Source organism: Tachypleus tridentatus, chromosome 8, assembly GCF_004210375.1.
Source record: "Tachypleus tridentatus isolate NWPU-2018 chromosome 8, ASM421037v1, whole genome shotgun sequence".
Classification (NCBI taxonomy): Eukaryota; Metazoa; Arthropoda; class Merostomata; order Xiphosura; family Limulidae; genus Tachypleus; species Tachypleus tridentatus.
Genome location: NC_134832.1, coordinates 31,434,666 through 31,449,380, shown reverse-complemented (window position 1 = coordinate 31,449,380; position 14,715 = coordinate 31,434,666). Strand labels below are relative to the sequence as shown.

At 31.2% G+C, this 14,715-nt stretch overlaps 1 protein-coding gene across 10 annotated transcripts in view; it reads right to left on the bottom strand.

The window, feature by feature from the left end:
* The window catches only part of LOC143222095 (tensin-3-like), a 314,899-nt gene that overhangs the window by 35,743 nt on the left and 264,441 nt on the right, over positions 1–14,715 (bottom strand). For all 10 annotated transcript variants that reach the window (XM_076448035.1, XM_076448032.1, XM_076448033.1 and 7 more), the window contains 8 exons: positions 14,403–14,467; positions 9,255–9,338; positions 8,611–8,723; positions 8,383–8,443; positions 6,870–7,072; positions 4,802–4,867; positions 4,307–4,417; positions 926–958 (listed from right to left, as the gene is read on the bottom strand). In XM_076448035.1, coding sequence (XP_076304150.1) covers positions 926–958; positions 4,307–4,417; positions 4,802–4,867; positions 6,870–7,072; positions 8,383–8,443; positions 8,611–8,723; positions 9,255–9,338; positions 14,403–14,467 — 736 coding nt within the window. The remainder of the gene's footprint in view (positions 1–925; positions 959–4,306; positions 4,418–4,801; positions 4,868–6,869; positions 7,073–8,382; positions 8,444–8,610; positions 8,724–9,254; positions 9,339–14,402; positions 14,468–14,715) is intronic.

The following is a 14,715-nucleotide window of genomic DNA, read 5'->3' as shown; positions in this document are numbered from 1 at the left end:
TGATACTTTCAAAATCTATTTCAAAAACTATTCATAACATTGTTGTTTTGTTTGGTCAAAGTCCACGGGGGCTTAGAGCATTATTCAAAGATGAAAAATTGGCCAGAAAATCTTCCAGACAATGACTAATATACATTTTGTAAACATGACTTTCAGGTGATTATACTACCAGAGCCAATGAATGAAAATAAGTATCCACAAGTCCAAACATACATTAGTTCAGTTGTTGTTGTTTTTTTATAGGATCTACTTCACATATTTTTTATTACATGCTTTATGTAACTTCTTAAGCTGAGCTTTTGTTTTACTCATAGTTGACAGGAAAGTTTATTTCACTTTACTAATTTAAGACACTCATACTTCTTGGATCTCAAGACTACCCTAAATGAAATAAATAATCCAGTTCAGAGTGTTTCCAAAATACCCCATTACATTAAAGAAATAATGTTATAGTAGTGGTGTTGAAACAAAAGCTAAATATGTACAACATGCTTCAATGAGAAAATATTTTATAAACACCTTGATGAGGTTTACTTCCTCTTAGTGTGTTTAAAATAGCCAACAATAGTTATTGTTATTTCATATATAATCTAATCTAATTTCTATGAAATGGAAGACAATCAAGAAACAGATTTAAGAAAAAAAAATCCCATAGGTATTGGTAAAGTTTAAGAAACCAGATCAGATGTCTGTATTCTGAGACATTAGTTTAGTTATGGATATGTTTTTTTTTTTTTTATAAGCCACCAGATATGACACTTAAAAGGATAATGAAAACATTTACATTTATAACAGCTACCTGAGATTAGTTTTCAGTTACTTCAGAAGCTAGTTATTTATTTCATGCTACCTGTACTTTAATATAGTTTTCTAAAGTAAAATCCCAAGTATAAAATTAAGCAATTTCTATTGTTTCACATATTACCTTTTCTCAGCTCAGTTTCTAGTGTATCCAAACCTGAAGTAAAAGAAAACAGTAAGATGTACGTTTCAGTTTAACAACAAACATAAGAACTTAAAAGATTATTTAATCCCTGTGAATACACCTATTAATAAATATGATTATCATATTTTTAAGTTGTGTTGTTGTAAAACATTAAATACAAAATATATCACATGGATGAGCTAAAAGCCTTAGTACAATTATAGTTTGATATTTCTCTTTATTAAAGTTTAAGATTTACTTTTGCCCTGATTAATGAGTCTAGTGTTCCTGAAAAAAGTTTATAATAAAAAAAGTAAAAACCTAATTTAACCAGTAATTTCTTTAACTTTTGTATATTTTTTATTTTAAGATAGATGTATAATAGTATTACTAAAATATTAATATACAGGTAAACTCCACTTTAAACAATTAATCTGTCCCAATTTTTACTCGTGTAAGACGAATTTGTGTTGAGCAGTTAATAAAATCAATGGGAATAATTACAATGAATCCTCGTCCTTTCAGATCATCCATCAAGACTTATAAAATGTGTTTTAAAAACAACTTTTAGCTGCATATAATGCCAAAACTGTGAAGGTTAATAAAAATAATTATGATATTTTCATTTATTTTATAATTACATCATAACTAAACCATTTCTTAGAGAAATATTTGTCCAAAGTTGACTGCACAGACTTTGATTTTTTTCTCATTATACAATTTCCTATAGCTAGCAATCACTTCTTCCAAATTTCTTTGTATTTCCATGCTTCTTTCCATGTTAAGATTAACATTTAGATAAAAATCCTTGATGGTTTTAGCAAGTTTAAATCCTTCTTCAAGTTCTTTTATAGTGATTTCTTTAGCTGTATTTTCATCTGTTTCACCCTCTTTGTCTTCTGCTTTTTCAAATGCACGTTTCTCATCGAGTTAAAGAAGATAATTTTCACCTAAATGCCTTCTTGAACAATTTCTCGAAAAATGTTTGGAAATTTTGCAGCAGCATTTCTATCAGCACAAATGGTATTTGCTTTTGGTTACAATCTTCAATCCAAAGATGAAGTTGCTGCTCCATTTTAATCATTAATAGACTTCTATATATATATATATATATATATATAAATGGCTGATATGGGTAGAAAATGCTCTACGAAGAGGAGAGAACAACGTTTTGACCTTCTTCAGTCATCGTCAGGTTCACAAAGAAAGAGGTAACTGACAAATAGCTGACCACATGTTTGAAGATGGTTGTGTAATAGAGTTTGGGAATGTAGAGGGCATGCTTAGATGTTGGATATATTAATATAGGTATAAAGCTGTTCCTTTGTAGTGGTTTATATGGGCTCGAGTCGTTGTATAAGTAAAACTTCCTTAATTTTGCATTTATGTTTGTTTCTTTATTTAGTATTTGGGTGTTTTCTATGGTTATGTTGTGTTTATTTGATCTGCAGTGTTCGAAAACATATGAAGGTGACTTTTTGTGTTCTGTGAATCTGGTTTCCATTTTTCTACTTGTTTCTCCAATATAGAAGTCGTGGCAGTTATCACATTGTATTTTATAAATAATGTTTGTGCTATGTTTGTCAGTATAGTGTTTACAAAGAATAGACCTCAGTTTTGTGCCTGGCTTTTCAATAAATTTGGTATTAACTGGAATGTCATATTTTGTTACTAGTTTATGCCAGATGTTGGTTATTTTTCTGCTGATGTTGGGAACATATGGTATGCAGCAGTATATGATCTCGTGAATTTTTAATTCGTGGGATATATTAACTTTTGTTAGTTGATTTTGCTTTATGTCTAGGTGTGTGCATATTATGTTTTCTATGGTTTGTGGAGCAAACGTATTGATGTTGATGAAGTATTGTTTTATTTTGTCTAATTCGTTGTTAATTTTAACTGGTGAGCATAGTTTTATGGCTGTGTTTATTTGGTTTCTTAGTATGTTGAGTTTTTGTTTTCTTTCATGTGCTGAGTCCCAAGGAATGTATAGTCCAGTATGTTTTGGTAGATTTCTGTTTTAAATTCTGTGTCAGTTCTTGTAATTTTGAGGTTAAGAAATGATATTTGATTGCTTTCTTCTTGTTCACATGTGAAGTTGATGTTGGGATGTACAGAGTTAATGTGATTGAAAAAATTAAGTGTGTGTTCTGTAGATGTGAATACTGCAACAGTGTTGTCTACATATCTGTACCAATATAGTGGTGGATGTAATGCTGTGTTAATTGCTTGTGTTTCAACTTGTATCATAAAAATATTGGCTAGAACTGGTGATACTGGATTGCCCATGCTTAGGTCATTTGTTTGTATATAGTTGTGGTTGTTGAACATGAAGTTTGTCTTCATTGTAGTGAATTCTATGAGGGTTGCTAATTGGTTGCTGGGAATGTCTATTGATGGGTTAGGGCCTTGGATATAGAGTTCTAAAGCTGTCTTGCAAGCTTCAGCAGTTGGGACTTCTGTAAAGAGGGATATAACATCAAAACTGATGCAACTTTATCTTGTTCTTTATATTCGTGCTTCTTACTTAAAATTGTGCATACCGTTGACTCATGTAACCCAGATTGTGCCCAATTTTCACATTGCTGGAAGCGTCTTCATGTCGCTTAGTAACTTCAAGTTTTTTTTCTAAAGTAATTGCTTTGCTTTTCCTTTTGATATTACTGTCAGATTCTCCACATTTTATTTTATCCATATTTAATAGGGAATATAATTTTACAAATTAGAAATAAAATAAGAGCAGGCAAGATTATTCAGTATGTCAGAGACACACTGTTATCACATCCGAGTCCCAAGGTGAGGTGACTAAACACACACTGAGTCTGACTGTCATTTGTGCATATTTTATTTAGAGCCATACACATGATCTACTTGTAACTTGAGTTTTGCAGAAAGATCTCACTATAACTGAATAATTACACACGTAAAACAGGAAATGGTCCCAGTTTTCCAAATCACAGTAACTGAATTTCACATTGAATGAAGTACATATAGCAGGGTTTGCCTGTATATCGATTGAAATAAAAATTTATTAAATTTAAAAACTATAATAAAATATCCTTATAACATCTGATAAATTCATAATAAAGTGTAGTACCTTTTTTCTTTTTTTAAATACAATTCAAAATATTTAGAAATATCTAAGTCTATTATATATCCCCTTAATGCAATGAAAATTCTGTCTCTACCAAAATTTGGTTTGGTTGTAAAGCACAACACAATGGACTATCTGTGCTCTGCTCACCATGGGTATCGGAACTTGATTTTCAGCTTTTATTAAAGAACTCATTAGTTCCATTAATTTTATAATTTTCTCACTTATTTACAAATTTGTGCACTTTTACATCAAATATAACCCATTACTAAGTATAAGTAACTTACCATCTAACGAATCTTTAGGAGCAAGGTAGAAATCTTCATAAGAATCCCATCGGACTATAGGATCCCCAGTAGTATCCACTGGCACCATAGCATCATTTACTGATCCATTTCCTAAGTAAAAAGTAAGTTAGAGAAATGTTTTGTCTCAAAAAACGAAAGCATGCGATTAGATTCCATAACACTACAGGAATAAAATGCATTTAAGGCTGATGTAATTAAACAAAGATCAGAGCATTTTTATTATGTGTTTAATGTGTATTGTGAATATTATAAGAAAATCTTACTATTTTCACAAATAATCTCCTACAAATACCAATTCATGCTGGTGTTTTTTTCAGTACATTCTAATGACGTAAAAAACTAACCACCAATACAGATGTGGACCAAAATATGAAGATCCATGCCCTTTTATCATACAACGTACATGAAATAAGTTACTATACAAGGTGAAATTTTGAATATTAGTGACTTATCATTTTTACTTTTTTAACTCACCTCTGAATTCTTCTGGATGGTATGAAAATTGGAACTCAACTCGTCCTTCTTCAGGAAATCTGGAATCTAAGGTACAGTGTAAAAGTTTAATAGAGCTAGTTATTTGTTAAGCATAAATTACTACAAAAGAAAACTTTCTGCAGCCTATACCTATTACTTATCATAAGATAGCTGTGATACTACTAGAACTAACAAAACTTATTAGTTTTGTATATGAATGTCGTTTCTTAAAGGTAATTTGAACTAGAAAGTTAAAAACCTCTCAATTTAGAGAACACAGAATCAAACACTTTTACTTGTGGTTTTCTTTGTTAACACTGGCTATATTAAAACTAATTTCCTTTTAAAGTTAGTTTAGAGAATGAACTTGTGCTGTTTATTTCCTGTGCTTTAGTATTTAATAGCATCTTTTGGAATAATTTGTCCAGCAATATTATTATCTCAAATAATTCCATATGTAAGAATTTTCAGAACATGAGAATCTGTTATCAGTGTTTGAAAGTATGACATCCACTATCAAACTGATAGTCTAGTTTCAGCCCTCACTTTATGATAAAAATAAACCACAAATAAAACATATGAACATGTAAACATAAAAAATACATACAGAGGATACCAAAATAACTTGTTTCTTCAACAGTACCTCAAAATATAAAATTAAATTTCAGTTTGAACAAATAATAATCAACATTCTAACAGCTCTATATGAACCTAATCAACACATTAAGAAACTTTACCCAAAATCCCTAATCTCAAAGGAGTAATACTTTTGCCTTTATAGGTCATCCAGAAATACTTTATATGGTCTTATATGATATTCCAGAGTTACAATCGAAATTTAATTAAACCACTTTACTATTAATGTATGTGAATATATTTGGCATCAAAATGTGTTTAATAGGTCAACTTTTAATATAATTCGTCATATCTTCATTTCAAAATAAAATATTTAAATAAATCCTCAGGCTCCCCTTATATGTGTAACCTGATATTTATCTGCTCAAAGTTGTCCATTTTTTTTCCTTCTCATCATTCTTATATGATGTTCTGAATACAATAAATTACTCATTATAGTAAAGATATTAATTACTAGAATATAGACTAATTCTTATAGCTTTCAATACTTCTTTCTTTCTTTGCTTTTGAAGATATAAACAAAAAATCACACCCACTTTCCATGCTCTCCTATCATAAACCACCATTAATTCTCTCTCATATTTGTTATTATATCATTTATGACCAACTGAAAGACAAATTTTGTTATTTAGAATTATTTCATATTTTTGCATTAGTTAGAACACTGGTCAAATCAACTGTGTTCATGCAGTGTTAAAGTAGAAAAAATAAAATATAAATATTTGCTGAAAATATTTATTTAGGTTTTAGTAGGTATGTGAATGAAAACTAAGATGAAAGAAGTATCTTTATTTTTAACATGAAAATCACCTTACAGTTGGACTAGTCACAGAAATGAATTATACTCTGATGCCATATATTTACAGAAAAATATTTAGTAAAAATATTATTTTCTATGTATATTTGTTTGTTTTTGAATTTTGCACAAACTAAAAAATGAGATCTGTCTGCACTAGCCATCCCTAAATTAGCAGTGTAACTAGAGGGAAAGCAACCACCACCAACTCTTGGGCTACTCTTTTACCAGTGAATAGCAGGATTGACCGTAACTTTTTAATGCCCCCATGGCTGAAAGGGCAAGCATGTTTGGTGTGACAGAGATTCAAACCTGCAAATTTCAGATTACAAGTGTAGCACCTTAACCACCTGGCCATGCAGGGCCTTTTTTATGAATGAAAGACTTGTAGTATTTACTAAAATTGTGTCAAATTTTGTGAAGATTCATTTCTTTTATCAAAACTTATAGCATTGGTACTTTCATGGTTAAATGTTGGTTATAAAGTGTGTAAAAAGAATAAAACACAAAACAAAATACAAGATTTTATGTAACATTTAAAGATTGTGGCAAGTCAAATAAATTTCAGAATTTTCTCCTCATCTCTACATGTTGTTATGCATGAAATATTTATCCAGACTATGCAAGTATACCTACCAGTGTTTGCTTCATCCAGATCATCCTTTCTAAACACCAGACTATCACTGTTCAACGTACATGTGTGAAACTGAACCTTGAAAATGACTGACCTCCCCATTGGACGTTGCTTCTTGTGGTAACATTTTATAAGCAAGTCTCCTCTTAAAGGTAAGCTGGGGTCAAGAGTTATGATGACACGCTTGGCTCTGTCTGTGACAGTGCTGGTGGAGAAAAAGGAGTCTACACTTATCATAATTACATATTATTTAAAATGTTTTTTCAACTAATTATAAGTAAATGGCTTCAAAAAATGACGTTAAAATAAAATACATATTCTTCAAGGAGGAAATGTGGTGTTTTATGAGCCATCTTCTAATTCCAAAATAGTTTGACTTAACTGTTGAATTTTGCTCCACGGAACCACAATCTCAAAACTAAAAAGCTTAACAAAAGCAAAGTGAAGAGTATAGCCGTATCTCAGGACGGTTTGTTTTCTTTTAGCAAAGCCACAGTAGGCTATCTGCTGAGCCCACCAAGGGGAATCAAACTCCTGATTTTAGCATTGCAAATCCGTAGACTTACTGCTGTACTAGCAGGGGGCATCTCAGGACAGCTGGTATGGGTATCAACACTTAATGTTAAAGCAGAGAACAACATTTCGACTTTCTTAGGTCATCTTCAGGTTAACAAAGAGAAAGATTGCAACTGACCATTGCTGGGCACATGTCTTAGGCATGAGAATGTAAACAGGCATGGTTTTGTAGGGGGGATTGCAGTTAGATAATGGATTATTAATTAGTATAGGTATAAAGGTGTTCCTTTATATTGGTGTAATTTTGGTTTTAGTTGTTGTATAAGTAGGACTTTTTGATTTTGCATTTGTTTATATTTATTTCCCTACTTAGTATCTAGATGTTTTCTATGGTTATGTTGTATTTATTTGATATGCAGTGTTCAAAAACGTGTGAAGGTGTTTTTTGTGTTTATATATACCTAAAGTATACAAATTAGAAAACAGACCCCTACTATAACTTTGTACCTGTAATAGACCTATGATTATAGAAATAATAAAAATGCATAGCTACAAAGATAATACAAAGAGCTACAATGCTATAAAGTCTGTTGTAGTAAACCTATGCTAAACAAATCAGTCTAGTATTTAGTGAAACAGTACTTTATTATTTTTTGTAATATTCTGTGGTTCTGATTCTTAAGAGTTCATTATATATTTTTCATTCAAAACTTAGCTTCTCTAACCCCAGAAACATATATTACTTGAAAAGTCTGTTGTACTTAACACAATAAAAGGGAAACTTATCTCATTTAAGAGGAAGATTTCTGAAAGACCAAATATTACAGTTATTCATTTCCTCTGACCTATATTGTTAAATTACACTTCAACTTTTGCAGAGTTTACTGAACATTAAATCTGAAATATATTACAACAATAATAACAGCTGAATCTTACTTCTTTTTTAGCGATATTGCAGTTATACAAAAATCATTAATGAAAGATATGATGCAAACTTACTAAACTCCTGAGGTGTATACAGGTTGCATTCCCTGGTAGATCTTAATGAAAGGTTTACATCCTATGTTAACAACAACAAATAAATTAATTAATAAACACACTACAAGATAAGTCACTGGGTTTAATGTTTACTGAAATGAAGTCTACCGTAATATTTATAATGGAATAAATACAGTACTTTATCATATCTGTTGTATAAAATAATGTACAAATGAACTTTGAACTTACCACCTTTGAAATCAAAATTTGGAACACCTTGAATAATAACATAGTGGAGATACAAAGAATTGTTATTCATCTTTATTGCACCAGACAACAACCCAGCAAAGTAATGCACATACCTGTAAACAGAGATAAAATACTGTTAATATCAATAACCATTAGTAGTATACAAAGTTTAAATCTACTGAGGAATAATTATTACTTCTGTTAATCTAAAGTTTTTATTCCCATTAATGTACAGATTTATTCCATACCTATGGAAATATTTACTCACTAATCATCAACTAAATCATTACAAAAAAAAAAAAAGTGAAAATAATCATTTGACTACTATTTATTTTCTTTCAATAGCTTAGGTTTTTTTTTTTTTCAAAATACCCAAATAACTGGATTCATCAATGGAAACCAACTACAATAGAAAAATATTTACATTTTAATTTCATGTCTTGACAAATTTTTTTGCTTGGAATCACTTTTTTTTTAATTATTGTAACAGAATATATAAAGTCAAAATATATTATTAACATCTTATATGCTTTAGATACATGAGTAATAAAATTACTAATTTTCTTGCATTAACTTTCCTTTTATAAAATATTTGACTGCGTAATACTGTGTATGTTATGTGCTAAGATTCTGTACAATCTCACCTTCTTTGAGAAGGATGCATTCCTGTTGACAATTTGTCATCATAAAATCGCTTCATAGCAAATCTATCCAAAGCCTGGTCGGCACTGCCATTACAAAACACACAGAAGTAATCATATATTGTAGTTACTAACATCCAAAATTATTTCATCAATGATTTATTAACAATATAAAAAAAAACACAACAAATCATAAGGAAATAAAATATTTTACTGTTGATACTAATTTATCACAGAAAAATATAAAACCAAAACTAGTTAAAGTAGCTTACACTTAGATTAACAACAGCAGATGTTATTTTGTTTTGCAGAATTGATAAATTTTTTTGGTTAATACATGAAAAGAAACTTATCTTACTTAAAAATGTGATAATTTTAAAGTAATTAACGTAACTGTAGAAGTTAAAACACCTCTGTCTAAATTCAAGCTACATTCATCGACAGTCACTTATTTATCATAGGTGTATACACTACTAGATCAGCTATGGTGAAAATGAAACCATATGTTCTGAATTACCTTCCAAGTGAAGTATACTATAAGTACATGTAAAGTAATAGTAGAAAAACCTTCTTAATTGCACAAGGGTTTTTTCAGTTTTTACAGAACAAAGAATTAATGTTGTATAGAAAGCCTTTAAATGCATTTCATTATTCACTATTTTCATGGTATATTGTATTTAATGTTAGAAACTAAATATACTTCTGCAGGGTCCCAAAGTACTCTGTTTCAAGAGTAAATAAAAGCAAAATTAAAAGTAACAGACATTTTTATTCCATGCTTTGAAAATTCCTATGTCAAGCTGTGTTGTAGCTCACACAGAGTGCAAAATTATTCTCATGATTCATAGCATATGTAAGTTTTACTGCCTTCATAACATTACAAAGTCCAATGTTAAGCATCCCTTATGTAATATCATTTTAGTATCTACTGATAACTGACAGACAACACATCACTGTATAGTAGTATGAGTGGTTAAAAGAAATGAATCCTGCAGCAGTCTTTGACCCCCTTTTGGAGAAATTAACATAGCTTTCAAAATCACAAACTTATAAGTCTAGGTATCATGCCCAGAAAGTGTTCTAGCTAGCCCCAGACTATAAATATTTTACTCTACCAGTTACAACATACTGATGCATTTATAAATATTTAATTAAAAAAAAAAATACAATTTTTCTCTTCTTTTAATTTTTTTTACCAGCTAATGATTTAAAGCTATAAATATTTATGTTAATTATATTGATAATATAGCATCTTTTATCAGTCAACAGGCATTTTATAGCACCAAGTCACAATAAAAATATACTTTATCTACTGTAAACTTACCATATAGTCTTAGACTAGTTTTCATTAGTCCATACTGCTAATGCCAAGCACACAACTATCTTGTAAAACTTCAGTAATTAATACTGTGGTAAAAAATGTATAACAATGATGAAAGATGTTGAAAATTATGCAAGGCCACAGAATTAATAAATGTTAAATGGAAATTTGTTGGACTGAAGATGGGACTAATTCCATATACTAATTATTATGGGAATTCCATTAAATGTATTAAACAAAAAAGCATTGTACAATTAAATACATTGCATATTAGGTTGCTGGAGGAGAGACTGAGACAGTACTAATTGTAGGGGACATTGCACAAGTAAAGACCAGAGCAGATGGACCCAAGGCTGTGTAGACTAATACAGAGCAACCAGACAAGGAGTGGTCTAGATGAAGGGCAGAACTTTGGAAAGAAGTAGAATTGAATGCTAAGCATAGGTATGAAGACCCATCCAATTCTGACTTAATGTGACTACACCCAGAGCTTATGAATGTGGAACAGGAGACCAAAAGGAGAATGTTAGGTGCTCCAGTGTGTGCCAGAGACATCAATAAATAGAATCCCCAACTGAGAACTTGGCCATGGAAAAAATCTGTGGATGAAAGGACCACTCAATGGGGAGAGCTTGACTTGGATGAGATAAACAATGTGCAATCAGATTCATGGCTCCAGGAACACAGCAAATTAATACAGGCCGAGAAAAGAAGATTCAGAGTACAAAAAATCAGATATTTGGATTTGCTTCCACTTTGCTCGGTGAAATAAATGACAATATTGGTATGAGATATTCCAAAGAAGCCCACATCCCCAAAAGAAACAGAACCTCTTGAACTATGAAGTAATGCAAGGAAAGAGCCTTTGTGATTGCCTTTTCCAAATTCCCAGATGAAGAGAAGAAATCTTGGCCTAAATAAGGTATGAACTGAAGAAAACCTTCATACAGTCTAGGTACTGAATGGAATGAGACTGGACTTCTCCAACCTAATCAGAAAATAAACTCATCCTGCTTCCTATAGAGGCAAAAGTGTGCAATTCACTGGTTGTGAACAGGAATAGGTAAACAGGAACTAATCATCCATATAATGATGAGTGCAAAGACCCAGTGAAAGAAGATGATGAATAAACCACTAAACAAAATACATAAGAAGTTGAAGAGAGATCAAACAGCAGCAGTACCCTGAACTGGAATATTTGACCCTCATGGATAAATAATAATATAAAAAAAAATGATGCAACTCTAGAGCAATGGAAATGTGAAGATAGGCATTTGTCACACCAAATTTCTTCATCCACAGTCCCAAAGAAAACATCTATTGAAGTGAGACATAGGACACGATAGTGAAGCACAAGGGCTACAGAAAATAATTCAGTCAGGAGAGACTTATAATTGGTCTCCAATCACCAGTCTTTTTTGAGGACCTCAAAATGACAGGAATAAAAACCTGGGTAAGTGAAAACCACCTGCTTGATAGCTCTTATGTGTAAGAGACTTTGAATGGCCTCAGCAAGACAACCAAAAGATGAAGGTTCAAAAGAAGGAGAAAGAGAAATCTGAGAAAGGGAGAGAGGGATGGGAACAAGAAATGAAGGAAGAAACCTTCAGTCAGACCCTGCAGAACTCATGTATATGTTGTGAAGTTCTGTCGTATGGTTGAGAAGTGGAGCAATCTGGCTCCCACAGAACCAAAAACCTCTCCATCTCACCAATAATGCTGACATCTGTCCAAATGAGTGCAGGTAAATCAAGGATAGGGACAGAAATGCCTTGAGAAAGGTAAAGGGTGGAATGATAAAGAAGGAGAGTGGGAAACCAGGATAGACAAATCCCAGAAGATAATGATAGGACAAGACAAATGTGTGGATAGGGAAGATAAGGTAACCTTGATACATTAACTTGTGATTCTTGAGAAACTAGCCAACCCTTAAAGATAGAATTATATAGAAAATGGGTTTGTTGGAGTTTTCTTAGAGAGGAAAGTGGCAGACAAACTCCTTCCAGTAAAACATCCTTTTCTAACAAGTCCCAACAGTAAAGTAGCTAGGTATTGAAAGATAAGATAAATGCCAATAAATGAATCATAGTGGCACAAAGGAGGGTTCCGAACCCTTCTGAAAATACATCATAAAACTGAGGAAAGCCCTTAGACATTGATTGGAGGGAGAAAAGATAGCTGATTACTAAAATTTCTTTTAGCAATGCTTAGAGGGTAGTCAACAACTGAGATAGCCCTTTGTGCGAAAGAATATTGTGCACACTTAATGAATGCATAAGAGCAGTTATGCAACAACACTTGGCCAAGAAAGGAAATGTATATGTTAAGTATAGACTAAGATGCCATCTAAGTAATATAGAGAAGCAACTGTTTATCTTATCTGCAGAGAAACAGATGCAACTATAGCAGAGAAAAAGCTATGAGAAAATTAATAGTTGGAAATTAATTCTATAAAATTAATCAGTAAAGAAATAAAGAGATTCTGAGTTAAACTTTTATTAGAAGGATGACAGGAAGTAATAAATGCAAACATGATGTCAATCTACTGTCTTCAATCATAACCAATTACTAAATTAGTTTTGTTTCTAGTTCAAAGAAATGAGATGAGCAAATAAAAAGTAATTCTATAAAGTGACAGATTTAATTTCAAACTGGATGTGTGCTGTTTGGAGAATTGCAAAAATACAAAACAAATTTTATAAGAGCCCATATTTTGAGAGTTAAACTGGTCCTGCTGACAGAAAGTTCATTGCTTGTTACTGATGATAACTAATCCAATTGTACCTAAGCCTAGAACATCCTTGAAGATGTCTGTACTTCAACAAGTCCAAAATACCTGCTATTCAACCCTAATCTAAGTAATTGCTATTTCTCTTAGTTGAACAGCATAATTACAAAAATTCATATAAATTGTATGGTGTCAAGGAGAACTCGTACAGGGAAGTATGTCTAAGCACATTCCATATAATGTTCTAATGGATAATTTGATTATAGTAAGTAACTTGATGAATATTATTGAAGATTAAATTAACAAAACCTTTGATTCTTTTGATATGAAAGCTTATGAAGTTCCTTTTGTTGATATTAAAGTAGATGAATATTTAAATATACTGTATTAAAAATTTGACGTGATTTTTGATATAGGTCACTGAGTCAATTCATTATTCTAACTGTAAACTTCCTTGAGTTAGTGACTTGTGTACTCCACTTACAACTGTATACGTTAATTTAAAATTGAACTCCAAATGACTAGCCTACATGGCATCCACATTGCAGATCTTTATTACCTGAGGAACAATATTTCAACAATATATTTTTTTACAGTGACATCACCAATACTAGATGTCATTCTAGTTTATTTCAAGCTATAAATAATCTCGCATATATTTTCTGGGCACAATATTAAATAATCCACAATATGTTTAACTCGGAGGAGCATTTAATTGGGACAGCATTCATTCTTCAATAAGTTCCCAAACACTTAAAAAAATTGTAAAAAAAATATCTAATGATAACTTACTGAAAAAAAATTGATTTTTAACACTCCTACGAAAAGTGGGGCCTAATAGGCCCCAGAGCAACTTGAAAGGTTATTAATATTAGGCTAATAATTTTGTATTTAAATGAAATTGCTATTTAAATCCATTAATGAATGGATTAACGAGATTCCCACTGTCCCTATCTACTATCTAGCGAAACCACAGCCAGGGGAACGGGCTTGGAGAAATCAGGACTAGAAATGTCTTTTCGTAGGAGTGTTAAATTATTTGTTCTAGTTTTAAAAGGTGTACTGATACATTTGTAGCAAATGATACAGAAAGAAAATATACCTTGCACAAATGTTGTTGTAATGCATGTATGCTGCCACAACTACCCCCATTCTTCCTCTGTCCCCCTAGAGATTAAAAAAAAGGTTTTCTAAATTTTCTAAATATGAAACAGTAAAAGTAGTTTTAAAAAACAAAAATAATATTATGTCTTTAACTTTAGATAAATTTTAGTCTGTTATCTTTTATAAATTAAATATAATTTTGAAGCACCAGCAGTGGATAATTTGTATCTAATAAGATGTAACTTTAAAGGATTTTTTTTTTGTTTAAATATGCTTTATGTTCATTTTAAGTTATATTTATAGCCTGTCAT